This window comes from Cyrtonyx montezumae, unplaced genomic scaffold, assembly GCF_038088225.1.
Source record: "Cyrtonyx montezumae isolate F1298 unplaced genomic scaffold, pur_monq_1.0 scaffold_3, whole genome shotgun sequence".
Classification (NCBI taxonomy): Eukaryota; Metazoa; Chordata; class Aves; order Galliformes; family Odontophoridae; genus Cyrtonyx; species Cyrtonyx montezumae.
The window spans coordinates 128492861-128511589 of record NW_027072034.1 but is presented as its reverse complement, the minus strand read 5'-3'; the positions used below and the strand labels follow the sequence as shown (position 1 = coordinate 128511589).

The following is an 18729-nucleotide window of genomic DNA, read 5'->3' as shown; positions in this document are numbered from 1 at the left end:
TCCTTCCAAGTAGATAAAAGCAAATTATATTCAAAGCCCTTCATAGCATCTACCAGCTATCTTAGTCTCATTACTCATAACCTGAAAGTCAATGTGAAAAATGAGAAAAAATGTGTCTTAAATTTTTTTGTGATCCTACTTTTTCTACAGTTTTATGACTTAGAATTTGCTGCTTGCATTTGGACTTAAGATGCTAGGATCTTTGTTGTGCCATCATATTTTGGAAGTGTCACTGTGAAAGATTAGGACCATACAGTTTCTGAATAGCGCTAGTGCCCAAGTGCACAGACAGCACTGCCTATAAATGGTGTGTCTACCAGAGACCGCCGTGGCTTCCCCACAAGTATTTAATGGGTGTTAGGTTACTGTCTGCAGTCACTTCCAGGCTTGGCACTGTACTCAGCACTGTGGGGGCATACAGTAAGCTGGAAGTAGAAGCTGGGTTATTGATGGCTGACCTGAGGAAGATGTAACCAGCTGTGAAGGGGCCTCTGCATCTCTCGTTGCTTGCTGGCATTCCTGGTTTGTGCTTTTGACAGCTTTTGCTTTTTGACGTAGTTAGTATCTGGGTTTACTACTTTGTACGTATGAAAGTTCAGTGGCTTGGGTTCAGTTTCAGTTTTGCTGGGGAAAGGACTTGGTGATACTGCTCCTGCTCTGCCTGTTGCAGCTTTTCTCCTTTACTAGCAAAGACTTTACTATCAGAGTATCTACTTCCAGGTTGAGACAGGCTAAAAATAGAGGCAGTAATTGGATTTTTAATCATCTTTTTATGCAGAGATCCTACACTAAGTAGCACATAAGGGATTCCTCCCTTGGCCTTTCATTGAAAGTGTCCAAGGTGGCACATCTGTTTCCTACAGCTGTTCTCGGTGCCTTTGTTTCCGTAGAGCAGTGATCAGAGCCCCACTGGAAGCCATAACCATCCATATGTCTCTTGGAAAGAGGCAGTTTTCACAATGGATGTAGATTAGAGAATTGTTGCAGAAAGACATTGCAGATAACTGAGTTCTGCAAATCATCGACTTCGTATTTCTCTGGTTCTGATACTTACTCTCATTAAAAAAAAGTTATTTTTATAATTTCTAACAGATTAAAAATTGTTTACAGAGGATCTGGTAATATGCAAATGGTTTTAGCCCAAACATCCCTTACTAGCAGATACTATTCCTCATCTTAGTGTTGAGTGGGTGAACAGCAGTTTACCTACAGTCTCAGCAGTAGATGTATTTTTTTCTATCCCCATTAGCATGAACCATGGGGGGGGCTTTCTTCTCCTCCAACTATAACAACTCAAGCTAAATTTAATTAAATGTGGTCCACAATCCAATTTATACTTTCCCATAGCAGAAAGATAGAACGAAGAATCTGCCTGGTTCACTGAAGGATTTGTTTTTTCTCACTGCTGGTAGTGGGTGGAAGTTGGGGCTCTGAGTAATTGAGTTCAGACTTGTCAGAAAGCATTCCTTTGAGGTAGACATTATATTTTCTCACTTAGAAATTACATCTTTTACCAGATCAGAGCAGTACATAGACAATGTTCTTGAAGCTTCGTAGAATTTGTATCATCTTATTAGTTCAGTGACTTAGAAAATACCTGACTGCTACTGTTGTTTGTTTGATAGTAACAGTGAACCAACACTGCAATTATCATTTAATGGTTTTGTAGGATTCCTAAAGACAGAAGTTGTTCTTCTGTCATGATAGGGATTACCATTTTGTTTAAATTGTAGAAATATTAACATTTTCTGCTCAGAAATTGGCATTTGAAACTTTCTGTTAATTCCCAGAATGTGATGTTGTCTTGTTTTTTTTTATATCACCAGTTCATTTAAATTCAGTATTGCTATGTGAAAGTGAGCCAAGGCACTGGAATACATTTTCAGGTAATATAGTCATGCTCAGAGAACCATTATTGCAGACTGGGAATAGCCTCTCTCAGACACAAAGACCATGTCTCCACTACAAAAGGATGCAGATCAAGGCCCGTCTGCCTGCCTGAAGGACAGGCCACCTAGCAGGGCTTGCATTTGTACAGATATATCCTTACAAGGGGTACGAATCTTGAGAATGTGGTTTAGCTCCAAGATTTCTTGAGTGGTGGATGCCAGCCTCCTCACAGTGTTGCATAGGTGAGCTTGGAGCTCCAGGCTCCAACTGCCATGAAGACTGCTCACCCATGCAGGGTGTTGTGGACAGTCCCTGCCCCTAAGCTTTGCCCAGGAGCTGTTTGTAAGGAGGGAGCTTGTGGATGAGGGTCCAGTGTAGCAGTGACAGCAGGCTGTGCAGCTCTGGCATGCTGCCCATGACAGGGTCTCTGTCCCGTTTGGTTCGCTGAGTAGACAAGGCCTTATGCAGTGAGGAGGATGTACTCAAGTATATTGTTAGCATGGGATTTGGGCAAAATGTTCTAAAATTAGCACTGAAGGCATCACAGCAGCATAGCTGTCTCAGTGAAGAAAGGGAGCATCATGGACGTGTCACAGCAAAAAAGCACAAAATTGCTGTTTTTAGGTAAAAAGTGCTGTGTGTTAAATTTACAATTCGTAGGAGTTTAATGTGTAAAAGATAAAGGAGCAGCGGTGGAAGTATTTTGCTATGTGTTAGGTTGAACTGAAAAGGGATGTGGGTAGCAACCTGGCACACCGAGTATGAGTTGCGGTTTTCCTTTTGTCCTTAACTGGACGGTGAGTTCACCTTGGCACTTAAAAAGCTGTCACTGAAAGTCACGGCTGGGTCAAATTTGTGGTCTGATTTACAGCATGCAGCGGGGCATATGTCATACTAAAAATGTTTTACTGACCTCTCAAAGATGTGCCATGCATGAGAAATCACTTTCAGAGGGTGCAGAGAGGGCATTTTCTGTAGTTATTAATTCCCAAGCCTTATCACGGCAACAGTAATCAAAGTACAGAGAGGCTGTGCACAGCACAGCATGCTGATGGATATGCAGATAGTGATGTTGGGTTTCGTGGCTTTCCTGGTCATTTGCTGCTCAGGAATTCCTGCTTGTGCTTCCTCCAGCACGATTCTCATTTTAAGAGCTATGTCACCTGCCAGAGGCTCAGGATAATTTTTTGTTGTTGTTAAAAAACCCACATCTCTCAACATTTAATTTATAGGAAACGCCGTCAGATGTTTTTCTTGTCAGCTGTCCACCTGAGATACTAAGAAGGAGGGGTTCTACTGTTGTATAGTTTAACTGAACAAAATGGTGGTCCGTGTGGCAGGGAGGTTTCTGTTCTCCCCTGGGTGAAGGATGTGTCAGCACTAAGCCTGATGCCACTGCAGGAGCTGTCAGTGATGGATGTTGCTGTGCTGTGGAGATGCAGGCCTGTTTACAGCCATGCAGGAGCCAGGGCAGAGCTTTCACCACCTGGCTGACAAGGGTCATACAGGTTGTCATTACCATTCTGCTCTTGATGGTCTGATGCAGATCTTTGTGTCATCATATTTGCCTGCATACTGTATTCTGCATCCTGAAAAGCTTTAGGAGAACCTTTTGAAAGGAGATGCTGCTGTGTCTACCAAGTGTCTTTTATGTTTCTTGTATTGACTCCATAGCAAGAGCATACATGCATTGCGTGTTGAAGTGGAACTCTCTTGAGTTATTTGCAGGATAACTGTGAATTTGCCTTCACTACAAATCTCATTTTTTCTTCTTCAATTGGATATTGTTGTGAAAAGCCATAGTAATTATGACTTTAATCAGTTTCAGATTTTTTTTCCCCATCAAAATCTAATTAGAGGAGGAATTAGCGAACTGAAGCACTAAAATAACTTCTGAGCTCTGGAGAGAGGTGGAAAAAGGGAAAAAGTGGACCTAAATCTGTCAAGTTGAGATAATAAACCAGTGTCAGACAGGATGCAAGGGTTCCCCAGCGCTTTGTCAGCTCCTGCCTGCTCACAATGCTGTCTCTAAAGTGCAAATTAAAATAAAAAAAAAAAGAGACCACAGTGTTTTCTGTCTACCGTATGATTTCCTCGTGTGGGAAAGAAAAGATGATACAGAAGCCTCCCAGGACAAGAACAAGACTGTTTAACAAAAGTGCTTGCCTGCATTTTAGTGAGGAGTCAGTGATGGTGATCCCAAGGTATGTAAAATGTGCACACACCCAGCGTTTGATTTTGTGTTGTACCATCAGTTTTAGGACTACCGGCTGCTGCTCCTTTTGTTCTGCCTTTCTTGCCATTTGTGGCTCTTCCCTGAACAGTGCATCACTTATCTCAGAGGTTCCCTTCAGGTGGCAGCAGCCCTCAGCAAAGTGCCAAGATCCTCCCTGGCCATTTGGTCACCTAGCCTGGTCGATGACAGGGCTGCAAGAGGTGGGATGCCAAGCCTAGAAATGTAATTCAAATGAAACTAATTTGGAAACTGCTTGTTAAGATTGATTTCTTGACTTCTTTTCATTCCTGTGGCCATTTTACATTGGCGGAAGGTCAATAATAGTTTATTGTATTTATTGTTTCATCATACAGATAGTTAGCTCTATGAACAGTATTATGTGCATTATGAAACTTCTGAATTATGTTCTCAAGATTGTTTTGGGTTTAAAAGAAGGTAACTAAACATAGCCAAGGGGAAATTCTTGCAGTACTTTTAAAAAACTAAACATTATGCATTCTTCATTAAAATAGTCAAACAGTGATTTCATAAACAGAGAATCTGCAAAAGTAAGGAGGTCTGTTTTGGAAGATCCAGGTGAGCTCAAATACATGCATAGAGATACATGGTATACACACAGAAAGGTAAAACTCACCAGCAGTTTGTCTGTAAAGAGCAGGAGAACGGACTGCCATCCAGAAAAGTGTTACCTTGTAGTTTGTGAAACACGCACAGTGATTTAGGAGCAGTAAGATCACCCAGCTTGTACAGAATGGTATTTTTGTTCAGGAGTGTTTTCTGACGATCCCTGAAGCAGGATCATCCACCTGTAAGGATGAGTTTTATCTCAGAGTCCCAGTCCTGTAGCATTGGTGTTAATGTGCCAAGACAATGTTCTGGTGACTGTTACGAATTGTTAATTGCTACAGATAGAGTTTCCCATCATCTGTGACAAGTTTAATGTAGGAATTGCCTTGGTTAATTCCTGCAAAATTCAGATCAGACTCTCCAGAAAGTTCCAGTCTGCTCCTGCAAACCTGGTGGGGAACTTGGTATTCATTCTGCAATGTAAACTTCTGCTGCGTACTAAACTTTGCTGCAGCTACCCACTTTTGGTATTGTTCTGAGGCTGATCTGCAATGGCAGTGACTTAAGTGATCTGAGCAGTGCCTTCTTTCCTTTTCCCTAGTCTGACAATACGTTCAGAGCATAGCTGAGAAAACCTTTCATTTCTCCCCATGGCTTATTTGTTCTGTCTGCAGAGGTGCTGGTACTGAAGCACAATGACCTGGAAGGTTTGTGTAGCCAGGATGTAAGAGAGGAAAAAGGAACTGCCTCCTTTGACAGCAGTATGCCTGTTCGGTGAGCCTGAGCTGCTTTTAAGTTCAAGCAGAGAGTTGGGTAGTAATCCCAGCACGAGTAAAGTTAGTGGCAAATATCTACTGATTTCAGGGAGATCAGAATGTATTTTAAAAGTCTCAATCTTTGCTGACATTAATTTTCTGGGAGACGTGAGTTTCAGCATCAGTCAATGCTAAAACTGCTTATAAAGGACTGGGAATAGAGGGGTTCTTTTGTCCACTTTATAAAGTGGTAAAGCTAAAATAACATTTCTCCAGGTGCTAGCTGAAATGTAGAATTTAGAATCTAAATACAGAAGAGCAAGTGTGTAACAAGAATATAGCATAATGTGTATGATGGATGAATTCTGTTTGAATAGTTAAGAAACACTGTTCTGTAAAGAGAGAATTTTCAGTACAGAGAAAATAAGCAAAAGGAAGGATACATTTCATCTGCTGATTAGAGCAGTCACAGCAGCCTATAATAACTAAATTAAATAATAGACCTATAGAAATCTGTAGCTAGGAAGGGGTATCGTGTTTTTTGTTTTTTTTTTATCTTGTAGAGTGCTTTTGTCAACCCAGCATTCCAGACATTGCTGCAAAGAATTATTCAAAGGAAAGTAATGAATGATTTTTCTGTTCTGCTGACAGACACCTCATTGGTAAGAAAAGGAGAAAGATTTGGGTATATTGAGTTTTCTTTTAATATTCTTATGTGCCCAGAGTTTAAATCTGCAGGGAAAGGCTGACAGTATCTATAACAAGCATTAAAAAACCTAAACAGTGGAAACCCTTTGGAAGCATCAAAATGAGCTGAATGAGTTGTTATACAGACCTTAACAGTTTAGATGTCCTAAATGGGTTTTTAGACACCTACTGCATGATACTGCATCAATGTCTGCTTGGCTAACATTGATGCCCACAGACTCCTTGTCTGTCCCTCACTCACTTTTCTTTGTGAGGCTGTAGGTAGGCCTTTGCCATGAATGCCCTGGTTGGGGCAGTTTGTGGTTTGTTCTGTTCTTTCTGTTCTTTTGAAATGTGTTTTGTGGCTTGTTTGGTGTGGGTTCTTCGCTCTCCCTTTGTGTGCTCCTTGTTTACAGAGCTGATGCATTTGTCTGGAGGTGGAAGACACCCACTACCTGCAGCACCATGCAGCCTGAGGGAGGCTGCTGCAGATCTTCCAGGCCTGTGAGGTGTCCTGCACTTTGCTGTCTTTTCTGATTGGCAGTGTTTTGGGATGAGCTGGGCTTTTGCTGTGGCTCGAAAGAACGTCCCCCCGAAGGTTTTTTTCCTTAGACCCAGCTCTGGCAAAACAAGGGTGAGAAAGTCAACCTATGCTATGCTCCAGTATGGATAGGACGCGGGGCCGATGCCTTGCCATGGTGCACGGGAGCAGACAGTGCTGAAGCAGTGGCACTTGAGAGGTGGTGCAGGCAGCCTGCCTGCCCAAACCCACAGCCTCTTGGCAGCAGCACCATGCCAGAAGCACCCAGCCAAGTTGTGAGCTGGCGAGCTGCCCTCCATTCAGGCTTGGACTGCAGGCAGCCAAGTGACCAACAGCTGTGGCTGTGAAAAGCAGGAGGGCATTATTCCAAGAACAACACTATGAAAATCTTCCTCAGCTATGTCTAGAGGTTTTTGTGGCTCTTCCAAAGACGTGTCCAAAGGTAGCTGGAAGGTGGAAGGTGCCTGGAAGCAGCCACCCCTTTTCACTCCCATCCACTGGGATTCCCCAATCACATGGTTCTGGCTGAGAGCATGTTGCTCCTCCATCTGTGGCTGCAATAAGCAGGACTGGAGCAGTATTTGCAGTATTGAACACACTGCTTCAAGTTTTCAGTTACAGCAGGGAGATAATCTTTTATTCCTCTGCTCTTTGTTTCAACTGTGATGGCCAAACAAATCTGTAAGCAATTATCTGCGTGGTGAAACGGTTTTCTACAGCAGCATTTCTGCTAATGACCAAGGACTGATATTTAAGGCTTAGGTTCTCGTATGAAGTAGTTGTAGAGGAGTCAGAAACTCAGATTGACAGGGTCTTCAGATTCATGACCCTAGGTGCAGACCTCCAGATGCCAGTCATGGTTCTCACTCCCATTCCAGCTCCACAGGCTCTTACAGCCTGGAAACATGTTTGGTAGGAAGCAACCTCAGCTGCATCCCCAGAATCCTCAAGCAAACAAAAGGCCTGAAATGGATTTTTCTGGGAAATGGCATGCAGCCAAACAATAAATTTATAATTGGGGTTTGGAGTGGAGTTTCATTTTAAGTGCGAGCATGTGTAAGCCATATGCTGAGTGTCCTAAGTGAAATCAGCTAGGGAGTAGAAGAAAGTCCCCAAAAATTCTGCCTTCAGAAGCTCCAGGTTGTCACCCTCTAAGCAACCACATTTCTTATGTGCATGCTGAAGACAAGGAAGCGATTATCACTCATCTGTCTTAGAAAGCCAATGTTGTGGAATAGACTTATGATCTATTCAAAGGCATTTCTGCAGCAGCCTGTGAGAGCCTCACCCCAGCACCTCTCATCAGCTGTCAGGCAGTTGGGATTTCTTGGCTTTGGAAGTGCTTGTGGTACTAGATGATAGACCTGAAGCAGAGCATGAGCCAACCTCCCTGCTGACCACACTGCTTCTCCCATGATTTATCATATAGAAACACTCCAACAGCTTTCTAGTTATGGCTCTGAGAAATAAAAGCTTGCCCAGCACTAGTACGTTTAGTCTTCATATCTTCTGGAGAAGTATCAGCAGCTCAGCCAGAAGAGGCACCACAGGGCTGATACCTCTTATAATCTCCAACTTCTTGTCTGCTGAGAGACAGGGTAACATCCCAGGCAGGCTTGGGAGCACTGACCCTAGGGGTGACTTAATCCTAACTGTGCATGGAGAAGCTTCCCTGGGCCTTTTGGTGGTTGCTGCTGCTGCTCTTTCTCTGATGACACTTGTACCTGGCCAGCTGGAGCTAAGTACTTTCCTGAGAATATCTAAACATGGGAAAAACTGGCTTTGTAAGCCAAGTTATCTGTGCTTTCCACAGGGTTAAGGAATGTCTGCACTAATGCAGCTGTTGGCCAGCTGTGTTCAGCTAAACCAAAGCTCTGCTCCTCTCAATAGAAAAGCCAAAGGCAGATCCTCACAAAGACAAAAGAGGAGGATGAGCTAGAAAGAGTGATCCCACGAGGAAGGAATTCAACTTTTTACACAGGTGGATATCAATAGGACAAGGGGGAATGGTTTTAAACTGAAGGAGGGGAGATTTAAATTAGGTGTCAGGGGAAGTTTTTCACAGAGAGGGTGGTGAGGTGCTGACACAGGCTGCCAGAGAGGCTGTGGGTGCCCTGTTCCTGGATGTATTCAAGGTCAGGCTGTGTGGGGCCCTGGGCAATCTGATCTAGTACTTGGTCTAGTGGCTGGCTTGAGGTCCCTTCCAGCCCAAGGCATTCTGTGATTGTATATAGTGTCCCAGCTTCTAGGAACAAACTAAGACATGAGCTGGTCTTTTATAAAATAACTGAGGCACAGTGAGAACCATGTAAGTTTATGTCTGTAAGGAGGAACGACAAAATGAATAAGGCACCAATATCTTCTTAATTACAAACACATGACAGTCTTCAACTGATATTTAGACTGAATTTAAGCTCTGAATCTTTTCCTACGAAATACAGTCTGGGTTGCAGAAATGTAAAAATGACTGTCATGTTATCAGTAGCTCACTGGTTTAAAAAAATAGATAAGTTGTAGTGGACTGGAAATAGTGTAGAACACTATCAGAAAACACCTGTGTGCTTTTGATGAGAAACTGAGTGTTTTAAAGTTAATATAAAATGTAATTTTTTCTAATTTTATTTATTTATTTATTTTTATGAAGGAGATAATTAAAGAAAGGTGGGTAGGTGATGCGTCTTTCTTTGAAGTTAGTGTAGGGAACCTGCTTTGGCAGGAGGGTTGGACTTGATGATCTCTTGAGGTCCCTTCCAACCTCTATGATTCTATGATACCAAGAGGATGAAGACCTGTGCATGACTTAGGGAGTTCTAGTGAAAAGCAGCCATGTAACAGCGCTGTGAAGGGTTCATTAGAGTTGTTTGGGTTGAGAGTTTGGTAGCAAGGGTTTGTAGTAGTCTGGAAGGTCTCAGGATGGTGTGACTGGAGCCTGTCTGACCTGCTGACAATGCAGCATCACCTGCGAGTGACATGGGTGTGAGGCAATCAGGCAGTCTTCATAGGAAGTGCTAAAATAACATTGTTTTGATTTAGAGTTGGTGTTAAATTTTAATTTAATCAGAGAATGCTGTGTATCTATGAGATGTCCATCTTCTTGCCTTCTGAGGTCAGGAGAGGGGTACCCACAGCTTTCCAGGTTGCTTGGTGGAGCAAGATAGTGGGGCACAGAAGTGAAAGAGATGAGTTGTGTTCCCTGCTGGTTTGTGGCCAGCATGTTCACCATGTGTTGCATCACTGCGAGGTACCTTCAGGTTGGTCACTGGTCATGTCTTAACTGCAGTGCTGTGTAAGTCATTGTAATGCTGTGCTGTGCTCAAGAGGCAACTTTGATGAGTGTATTTGTGATTATGATTTGGATGATGTCAGTTGTTCAGTTTCATCTACTGCTTACACCTTTCAAAACAGCTCTAATCTTGTCTGCTTTTGTTTTTTTGTAGTGCACTGCTTTAACATCTTGTCAGAAGAAAATATGCTGAAAGGTTAAAGCTGTATCTTGAAGTCTACCACAAAAAGAACCATTTTTTTTCTTAATGCTTTAATTCTAGGGAACACTGTCGAGCAGGGCGTAAATCTGAAGTGAGTTTTAATATGAAAATCTTTAGAACAAAAGTTTACACAGAGATTATTGATTTAATTACACATTAACCACTTACTGATTTTGGTCATGTGTTCAAATCAAGTGGTTTTTTTCCACTTGATGTGAATTCACTCTGTTGAAGCCATATTGTAAATGAATGGGATTCCATTTGGTTGGCCAGAGAAACAGTGATTATGGCTGAAAACTGCTGTGCAGGAAAAGCAAAGGTGTTATTTGTCCGTGGTTTGAACGTGTGCATACCTGGCAGAAAATGCCCTGGCAATCATTTTACATGAGCTGTGCCACAGAGCAGAGTAGGACAATGTCATTGTCCCTTACAGCTGAGCAAGGACAGGCACTCTTCTGTTGCTTGCTGCACCTGTCTGGGCCTCTGTAGAGGTTGGCTTACTAGTTTTTACTTGGCACTCTCTTGACGTACTGGGTATTTATTTTTTTGGATGTAGTGCAGCACTATTCCACACAGCTCTTTGCAGCTCTAGGTAAGTTGCACATATGGGTTGGTTAAGGATGATAGCATTGCCTTGGTGAATTTTTCTGTTATCAGGACGCAATGGACAGGCTCTGCTCCTTAAGATTACTTAGCCAGTTACTTGGGATTTTGTGTTGTGCAGCCTCTCAAGCTGGTTGGCTGTTGTGCCAATGTTTGTTAGATTTTCTTTTCTTCTCTTCCCTTTTTTTTTTTTTTTTTGTTATTTTTTAATCCACAGTTGTCTCTTATCAGAAAGTGAGAATCACAGCATTTACTGATCTGATTTCTTATTCATTGCCATCTCCCTAGCCTACCAGCATGGCATCACACACACTATTACTAGAAGTAGAATTAGAAGGAGCAGGAGCAGGACACAGAGGGCTAGAAGGACTGTGCTACAGTCTTTTATGAACAGATCCCGGTCTGCTGGCAGAAACAATGTGCATCTCTCTCTTCTCTCCTTACTGCAGATGAGAGGCACAGCTTTGGGACAGACAAGGTCTTTCTCCTTGCTGAGATCCAAACAGTCAGGAATTGAGACATCCTTCATGAAGCTGCGTCCTCCCATCACTAACACACTGCCTTACACAAGGCTTGGAACCCATTCGGCCACCATCAGCGTGCAGTGGTTGTGCTCCAGTTTTGTGTTTGAACATGCAAGCTTGAAGGAAGCCACTGCTGTCATGTAGTTTTCACATGCGGAATCTGTCATCCCTTGTTCACTGTTTCTTGTATCTCTGTTCATGTATTCCTTTTTCTAAAATCTTTCTTGTTCTTGTTGCTATGGTAAAAGCTTGACTAAAAAGGAAGAATTATAGCAGCAAGATCCACTGACCTACAAAATAATGAGAAGGTAACTGCTCTGTACAGTGCTCTGATTTTAAAGTCACTAGTGGAAAATCTCTGATGGGAATGGGAGATGACCAAAGTACATGGATAATATCAGTGGATTTGGATTGAGTCAGAACTCCTGCTTCTGATTAGTGAATTTGTACAACTGATTTCCTTTAAGTAGGAATTTTCCATGATAATAATGTCCACAAAGTAGTAGACATGCAAGAACAACAACAAAAAAAAACGAACAAACAAACAAAAAAAAAAGCTTGCTTTATCTATCTACCTATCTATCTATATGTCTGTCTCTCTGTCTATCTATTTCTGTTAATAACCTTACAACTTCAGTGTGCTTTTCTCCTCTGTGTACATGAATTGTCATTGATAGAGTGTTGTCTTACAGTGGCTCAGCCTTGCTGGAGGCGTGGTCCTTTTCTGATGAGCTGATTTTAAAGGAAATGAAAACCAAAACATGAATTCTTTGGTTCACCTACCAGAGTATAAAAATGGATGGTCTCATTAATGATTAACACAGCAGATGGTAGCTCAAAGGAGGTTTGGAAGAAAACACTGCAGTATCCGTCTCCTCCAGTTAATATATTGACTTAACAGCTTTCTGTGCTCATCCTACCTTATTTCATTACACACGTTTGAATCCCAGCAGGCTGGATCTCTGCTGTTAGTCCCGCTTTAAGATGAGTGAAGGTACATTAGTTCCTCGTTGCCTCAGATAAGCTTTTGCAGTTTTATCGTTGCTTACTGGTTTGCAGTTCCTTGTGATGTTAGTGGTGTTTTTTAGAAAGATTTTTCTACCTCAGTCCAGTGAAGCATCTAAGATTTCTGATGTCTTTTTATCCACAGCATGGTTAATTAGTAAAATGCGAGGAAGCAGCCTAAGGACATGAGGAAACAGCCTCGGGTTGAGCCGGGACAGGTTTAAGTTGGATGTTAGGAAGAATTTCTATATGAAAAGAGTACTTAAGCATTGGAAAAGGCTGCCCAGGGAAGTGCTAGAGTCATCACCCCTGGAGGTATTCAAAGGCTGTGTAGATGTAGCACTAAGGGATGTGGTTTAGCGATGGGACACAGTAATGTTAGGTGATGGGTGGATTTGATGATCTTAAGGGTCTCTTCCAACCTCAGTAATTCTGTGATGAAACAAACATTCACAATTTGAATATCACTTCGGGCATATTGTTTTGTTACAATATATAAATGCTAAACTGTGTGTATGTATATAATGGTTGCAAAATATTTACTCCTATGTTTACTCCACAGTGTTGGTTTCCAACATGCACGGGCAAATTCTAAAACTCTAGTGAACCAACCTGAGGGATGTTTTCAGACTATGTGTTTCCAGAATGTAATTATCAGCTTAGCACTAAAGAAATAGAAGTGTTAAAAAAAAAAAAGACCTAAATAAAGAAGACAATAACCTACAAATGGCAAACAGCACAAAATACAGTGGTTAAGAAATCTGGAGGCTTTTCCCTGTTATTCTAGATAATCTCTATGAGTATATATTCTCTTCTAAATTGACTAATTCTGTTTTACATTAATAAATACACCACAGTGTCTGAAACTTCTTATGTATCTTCATATAGCTGTTTCTAAATACAAGTGCACTTCTTGCTCTAAGCTCACTGTAGCATACTGGTGAATAATACGCCAGTTCTCCCTCTGGTGTAGATGGGCAGCTGTGGAAGCTCATCTGTGCACAGTTACGGCAGATAATGCCTCCAGAATTTATTGCAGAGTTATTTCCATGGTATGCATGGTGATATGAGCTGGCATGGTCCACCTGGCAGTAAGCTGATTACAGCCCAAAGGGTGCATGCTTAGCCTGATGTTTTTTGGGGTAGCAGAAGGAGCTACTGCTTGAACAGTTGAACACCACCCCCCCGCAAGCAGATAGCTCCAAGCCAGATGTCTTGCTAATGCCAGAGGCTGGGAGAGGGAATGGGAGGCAGATCTGCTCATATGAGCCCAGCAGACTGACAGTGGGTGGGAGGACATTGCGGCCCGATGATACGTGTCATGGCTCAAATGAGAGCTGCCATTGCTGCATGACACTACAGGACCTGAAATTCAGGTCCAGCTGGTATAGCTGCAGAGGCTGAAGTTCTCTGGAGTGTTTGTAATTTTGATTCATTATGCTCAGTTCTCATTCACTTTCACTGACTTTGAATGGCTTGTTCTTTTATTAGAGATCCGAGCTCAACTCATAGAGCAGCAAAAATGCCTGGAGCAGCAGACTGAAATGAGAGTGCAGCTTCTTCAGGATCTGCAGGACTTCTTCCGCAAGAAGTCAGAAATAGAGATGGAGTATTCCCGAAACCTGGAAAAATTGGCAGAGAGGTTCATGGCAAAAACAAGAAGTACAAAAGACCATCAACAGTACAAGTAAGAGAGATTTCTTCCCCCTCACCTCTGTGTCAGCCCTTGTGGGGTAATTGGAGTGCTACCCCACTCCTTGCTTCTGCTGGTTTTGAGTACTGTTAGGTAGGAGCCAGGTCCAAAGGCATATTAAAAATTCTCATCCCTGCTTAGCACTGAGTTTAAACCATCTGAAATACAGTTGGTACCTAGAAGAGAAGCAGAGCCCCATAAGTCCTTGAACGTTGTGTGCTGATTTATTACCATGGGGTTGATGGAATTTGAAAGCGCCTAAATAGTACAAACAATGTTATAAAAGCAACAAAAAAAATACCATGAATATTGGCAAAAACAGGCATTGAGAGAGAAGGCTATCATGATTTGCTGTTGCATGGGAACTTCTGGTACCTCTTTGCCACTCTTATTCCTGGAATAAGATGTGAATGTTATGTCTTGCTTACAGTTTAATATATCCCTTTGATGGCATAGTAACTTGGGGCAAAACAGAAGTGGCCAGGTAGAATCTGTCAAAAAGTGTTTACAGCATGTTTTAGAGAGTGTTTCAAATGCATTATTTGCTGGCATGGTGTCATCTGGTTTATTTCCTGAGTTGAGCTGATTAATGAAAACACCTGCCTGGCTCTCTTTTGCTTAGGGATATAGCCCAAAATTTTGTTTTTTTTTTTTTTCCACTATTCAGATAGTATTGTGCTATAGACACAGACATTTTTGTTCTGGGACAAAAATCTTCTCCAAGCACAGTGAACATAGAAGAGGCTAATCTTAATGCACCACACACAATTCAAAGAACGGTGCTGTATATTTCTAAGAATTCACTTAAGTGAATCTGTAGTTATCTGAAATAACCAAGCTGTACATGTCACTACTTCAGAGGGAGCCCAGGCTGTTCCTTAGCTCGTGTCAAGATCCTTCTGCCTTGTGCATGCAAACATTTTTTCTCATTCTTAAACCTGTTCTAAATCCAGAATAGCCGATGTGCATGGGTGTCATGACTGAAGTCACGTCTTCAACTTGGTTGTGCAACTGTCCGGTTGTTTTGAGAAGCAGTCGTAGCAAAGTCACTTACTTGCTTGGTCCGCTTGCTGTTCCCACTGTTGCCTCCCAAAACAGGCAGGAAGGTGGGATTACCTTCCTGTGGGAAGGTGGGATTCTGTGGGATTACCTTTGGGATTTAAAGAGGACTAACTAATGTCAGCGTTGCCCTTCAGAGATGCTTACCCTGGCTGAGCTTTGTGAGAAGACCATGAAACTTGCTGCTGTGAGTAACAGTGTTAAGAAGTCCCTCTCAGACAAGATGGGGAAGTTTCCTGAGCACACTTCTGATTCATAGCAAACCAGTCTTCACTGGATGATTAAGAAAAGGCTTTTGTCAATCATTCATTGCTGCTTTGGTTCTGGGGATAAAAGCTAAAGCTAGACAATCAGATGAGGAATTAAAGACACACTGTTAACAGTGGCAGTAGATAATTATTAGAACAATTTAACAAGAGCTGAAGGAATTTCTCCCTCAAGTCACTGCCACCTCTGACTGTTGTATCTCCATGCACTTGATCCTTTTTTACTGTGAGAATCCCTATGCAAGAGAAAAGAAAGAGCAGTGAGCTTCTAGACCACATGGTTTGAAGGCAAACTCAAAGCTCCAGTAAAATCATAAGGCAAATTTTACAAATCAGTTTTTGTTGTCTGTAAAACAGTTGTCGAATTACATTCATTTTCATTTGTGTTTAAGAAATGAGAAGCTGTGATTTCACCATCTGCAATGTTAATCACTTGGGCCTGTAGCACAAAGTTCTGTAAAGAAAGTTCATTGTGGAAAATGTCTGTAGTGCTCTTTGCCTCATAGTTGAACTGTCTGTGACTGGCAGTAGCAGTATGTTCATGAATGTTGTGGATTTGTGAATGCTGATCACAGAATATATATGCTTGTGACATTTCATTCTAATTTTATAGGAATGCACCTACAGTTCTTATTTGTTTCTAATGTAAAAAAATGATTACTGTTACTTTCAGCAGGAACCTTTATTGATTTTGCATATTCACATGTATACCATCTGTAAGCAACTGAAGCTTTGTGGTGAGATTTTTAAACTCTTGGCTGTCTTGCAGTGTTCTAAATTCTTGCACTTTTTTGATATTTTTGTATGCCTCATAGGATTTGTGAAATGTGTCTTAAAAGAATCATCTGAAGCTTGTCTGATCTGAGTTAGTCCAAGAATGGATAGGTTGAGTTTTCAGTAGTAGTCATTTTTGCATAACAAGTTATGAGTGTAAATGTCAGGGAGATATCTGTGGTAATTGTGTAACTTTTCCATTCTGTATGTATCTCTCCTCCTTAGGAAAGATCAGAACCTCTTATCACCAGTGAATTGCTGGTATTTACTCCTGAACCAAGTGCGAAGAGAAAGCAAAGATCATGCAACGTTGAGCGATATCTACCTGAACAACGTCATCATGCGCTTCATGCAGATAAGTGAAGACTCCACCAGAATGTTCAAGAAGGTAATGCCTCTTCTGTAGTGGGGGCCCTCAAATGCATGAGGAAGGCAATTGTGTCTTAATCAATAGCAGCTGAAGAGAAGGTTCAGCACATGTAGCATAACATCTGTTGTAGCGCACTTATAAATTGTTCATGAGTGTTCTCATGGAGCGAGTCCTTAGCACTGAAATGCTTGGAAACATGCTGTGTATGCTGATGACCTTAAGAACTGAATTGCAGATATCTAAGAGGCAAAGAAAAAAGCCTGTTATTCTTTCAAAAACACGTTTATTTACCCATGCAGAAAGGAAACAGTACTCACTTAGGACTCCCAAAATAGCCATGCTGAATTAATGAATTATTTGTAAAAACAGCATTTCAGTGTAACTCTGTCATCAGAGAAACTGTGGTTCAAGCCAAATTAAGGGTGTGCTGCAGCTCTGCCTTGACATAAATATTCCAGCATATACTATGACTTCCCTGAAGGACTTTTCTTTCTTTCCCAATTTGAGGTGTGAATGTACATAATTATTTCAGTTAGATTGTTAAGGATTATGTCTGTACATTTGTCATTGTACCTGCCCATTGCATGTTTTTCATAGCTATATAATGTATGAAGGCTGATCCAAAAGTAATGCCTCCTATTTTATTAAGTTGCCCCATGTCATCAGAGACAGATGGTGGTGGTACAGCAGTAGAGGTTGAACCTTCCCACCACTATCCCATTACATGTTGTTCCCATGCGACAGATGGTAGTAGAAGGGCAGTCTAGCAAAATGGCATCTGACATGGAAGTATACACAAAGCAAAGGTGTTTTCACATTTCCTCCCTGTGGAAAAAATGGCAGCTATTGACATTCACCAATCCTTGGAGACCAAACAGTGTATATGAACACAGTGAGGCAGCGGGTGCTGTGTTTCAGTAGTGGCATCAGTGACAGTGTATCACCTCCTCTGGTGCAGATTTTTACAAGCTCAGCATGCAGACTCTTGTTCATCTCTGGTGAAAATGCACAGCTAATGGTGGTGACTATGTCAAAAAATAGTGTTTTGCAGCTGAAAATTTGCTTTATGAAATAGTATTGTTCAGTTCTTTATATCTGTTGTAGTTGCCATGGAAATAAATAGGAGGCATTACTTTCAGAGTGACCTGCACGTATATGTCTCTCTTTGGCTAAGCACTCCAAAACGCCTTCATTTGCGATCTATATAATGTGTTCGCTGTCATCACTGTTACTAGGTTCTGAAATAAAAGCAGAATATAAACGCATATCCATCAGTCACAGTTGTGATGTTTGTAGGCAAAGGTTGTATTTAGTACAAGAGAGTTCCAAGAATTTTACAGAATATAAAGTATGTGACTAAACAGTAGTATGCCTCATAAGGGGTAACAGGTTAATACACTCAAAATAGGAGACTACTTTCACATATACCTGACTGCAATCTGGACAGATAGCAATAGAGTGGGAAGAAGAATGATTTGGGGAATACATAGGTTGTAATTGATGAAAAAGAATATGAATGTTCTACAGGGAAAAGAGGAGAAAAGAAATTGAATATGCATACCCTGAAGCTCACATTAGTGGAGCCCGTATCCTAACCAACCCTATCCCTTCACATTAGTGGAGCCCATATCCCAACCAACCCTATATAGCAAGGTTTTCTAGTTAACACACAGAGTGATACTCTCACATCAGAAAGCTATTAGATATTTTGGAGCATAGGGGCACAGTTAGCTCCTCAAGGGATACGTGAAGGGGCATGAGCAAGGCTCTGTGATGTGAGAGAAAGGGTGGCAGAAAGGCACGGCATCTTGGAGTGATGTAAATGAGCTTTACAAGCATGCAACCTCAATGTAGCAATGATTGTTCAACAGTATTAATCTTGAGCACTTATTTTTAGGATGTCAGTCTGTCAGGAATTAATACTTGTTGGAGAATATTGGTATTTCCTCTGAGTGCCAGTGTAGACAATTTGTGCTGCAGTGCTTGCTGCAGAGTGCCAGTGAGGTGATTAATTTGCCATTAGTTCCCAGGTGCAGAACTGATTAAAACTCTTAATGATGGTGAAGTTCCAATTCTGAGTAAAAGTGAAAGCAAGTATGAAGTGAGGTGAACCATGTTGAAAGGAGAAAAACAAGACCTGTGCGGGAAGTAGAGCTATTAGCAAATGGTCTTGTTTTATTCATGAAAAACATAAGCTGTCTACCCTTAGATTTAGTTCAAATGGGCAGTTTCAACCATGATTTCTGTCTGATATGAATAAGCCATTTGACTTAA

General features: G+C 41.6%; 1 protein-coding gene across 3 annotated transcripts in view; it reads left to right on the top strand.

Annotated features, from left to right (window-relative positions):
* SRGAP1 (SLIT-ROBO Rho GTPase activating protein 1) overlaps positions 1-18729 on the top strand; it is a 138472-nt gene that overhangs the window by 52184 nt on the left and 67559 nt on the right. For all 3 annotated transcript variants that reach the window (XM_065743355.1, XM_065743353.1, XM_065743354.1), the window contains exons 2-3: positions 13785-13980; positions 16311-16473. In XM_065743355.1, the coding sequence (XP_065599427.1) occupies positions 13785-13980; positions 16311-16473 (359 nt within the window). The remainder of the gene's footprint in view (positions 1-13784; positions 13981-16310; positions 16474-18729) is intronic.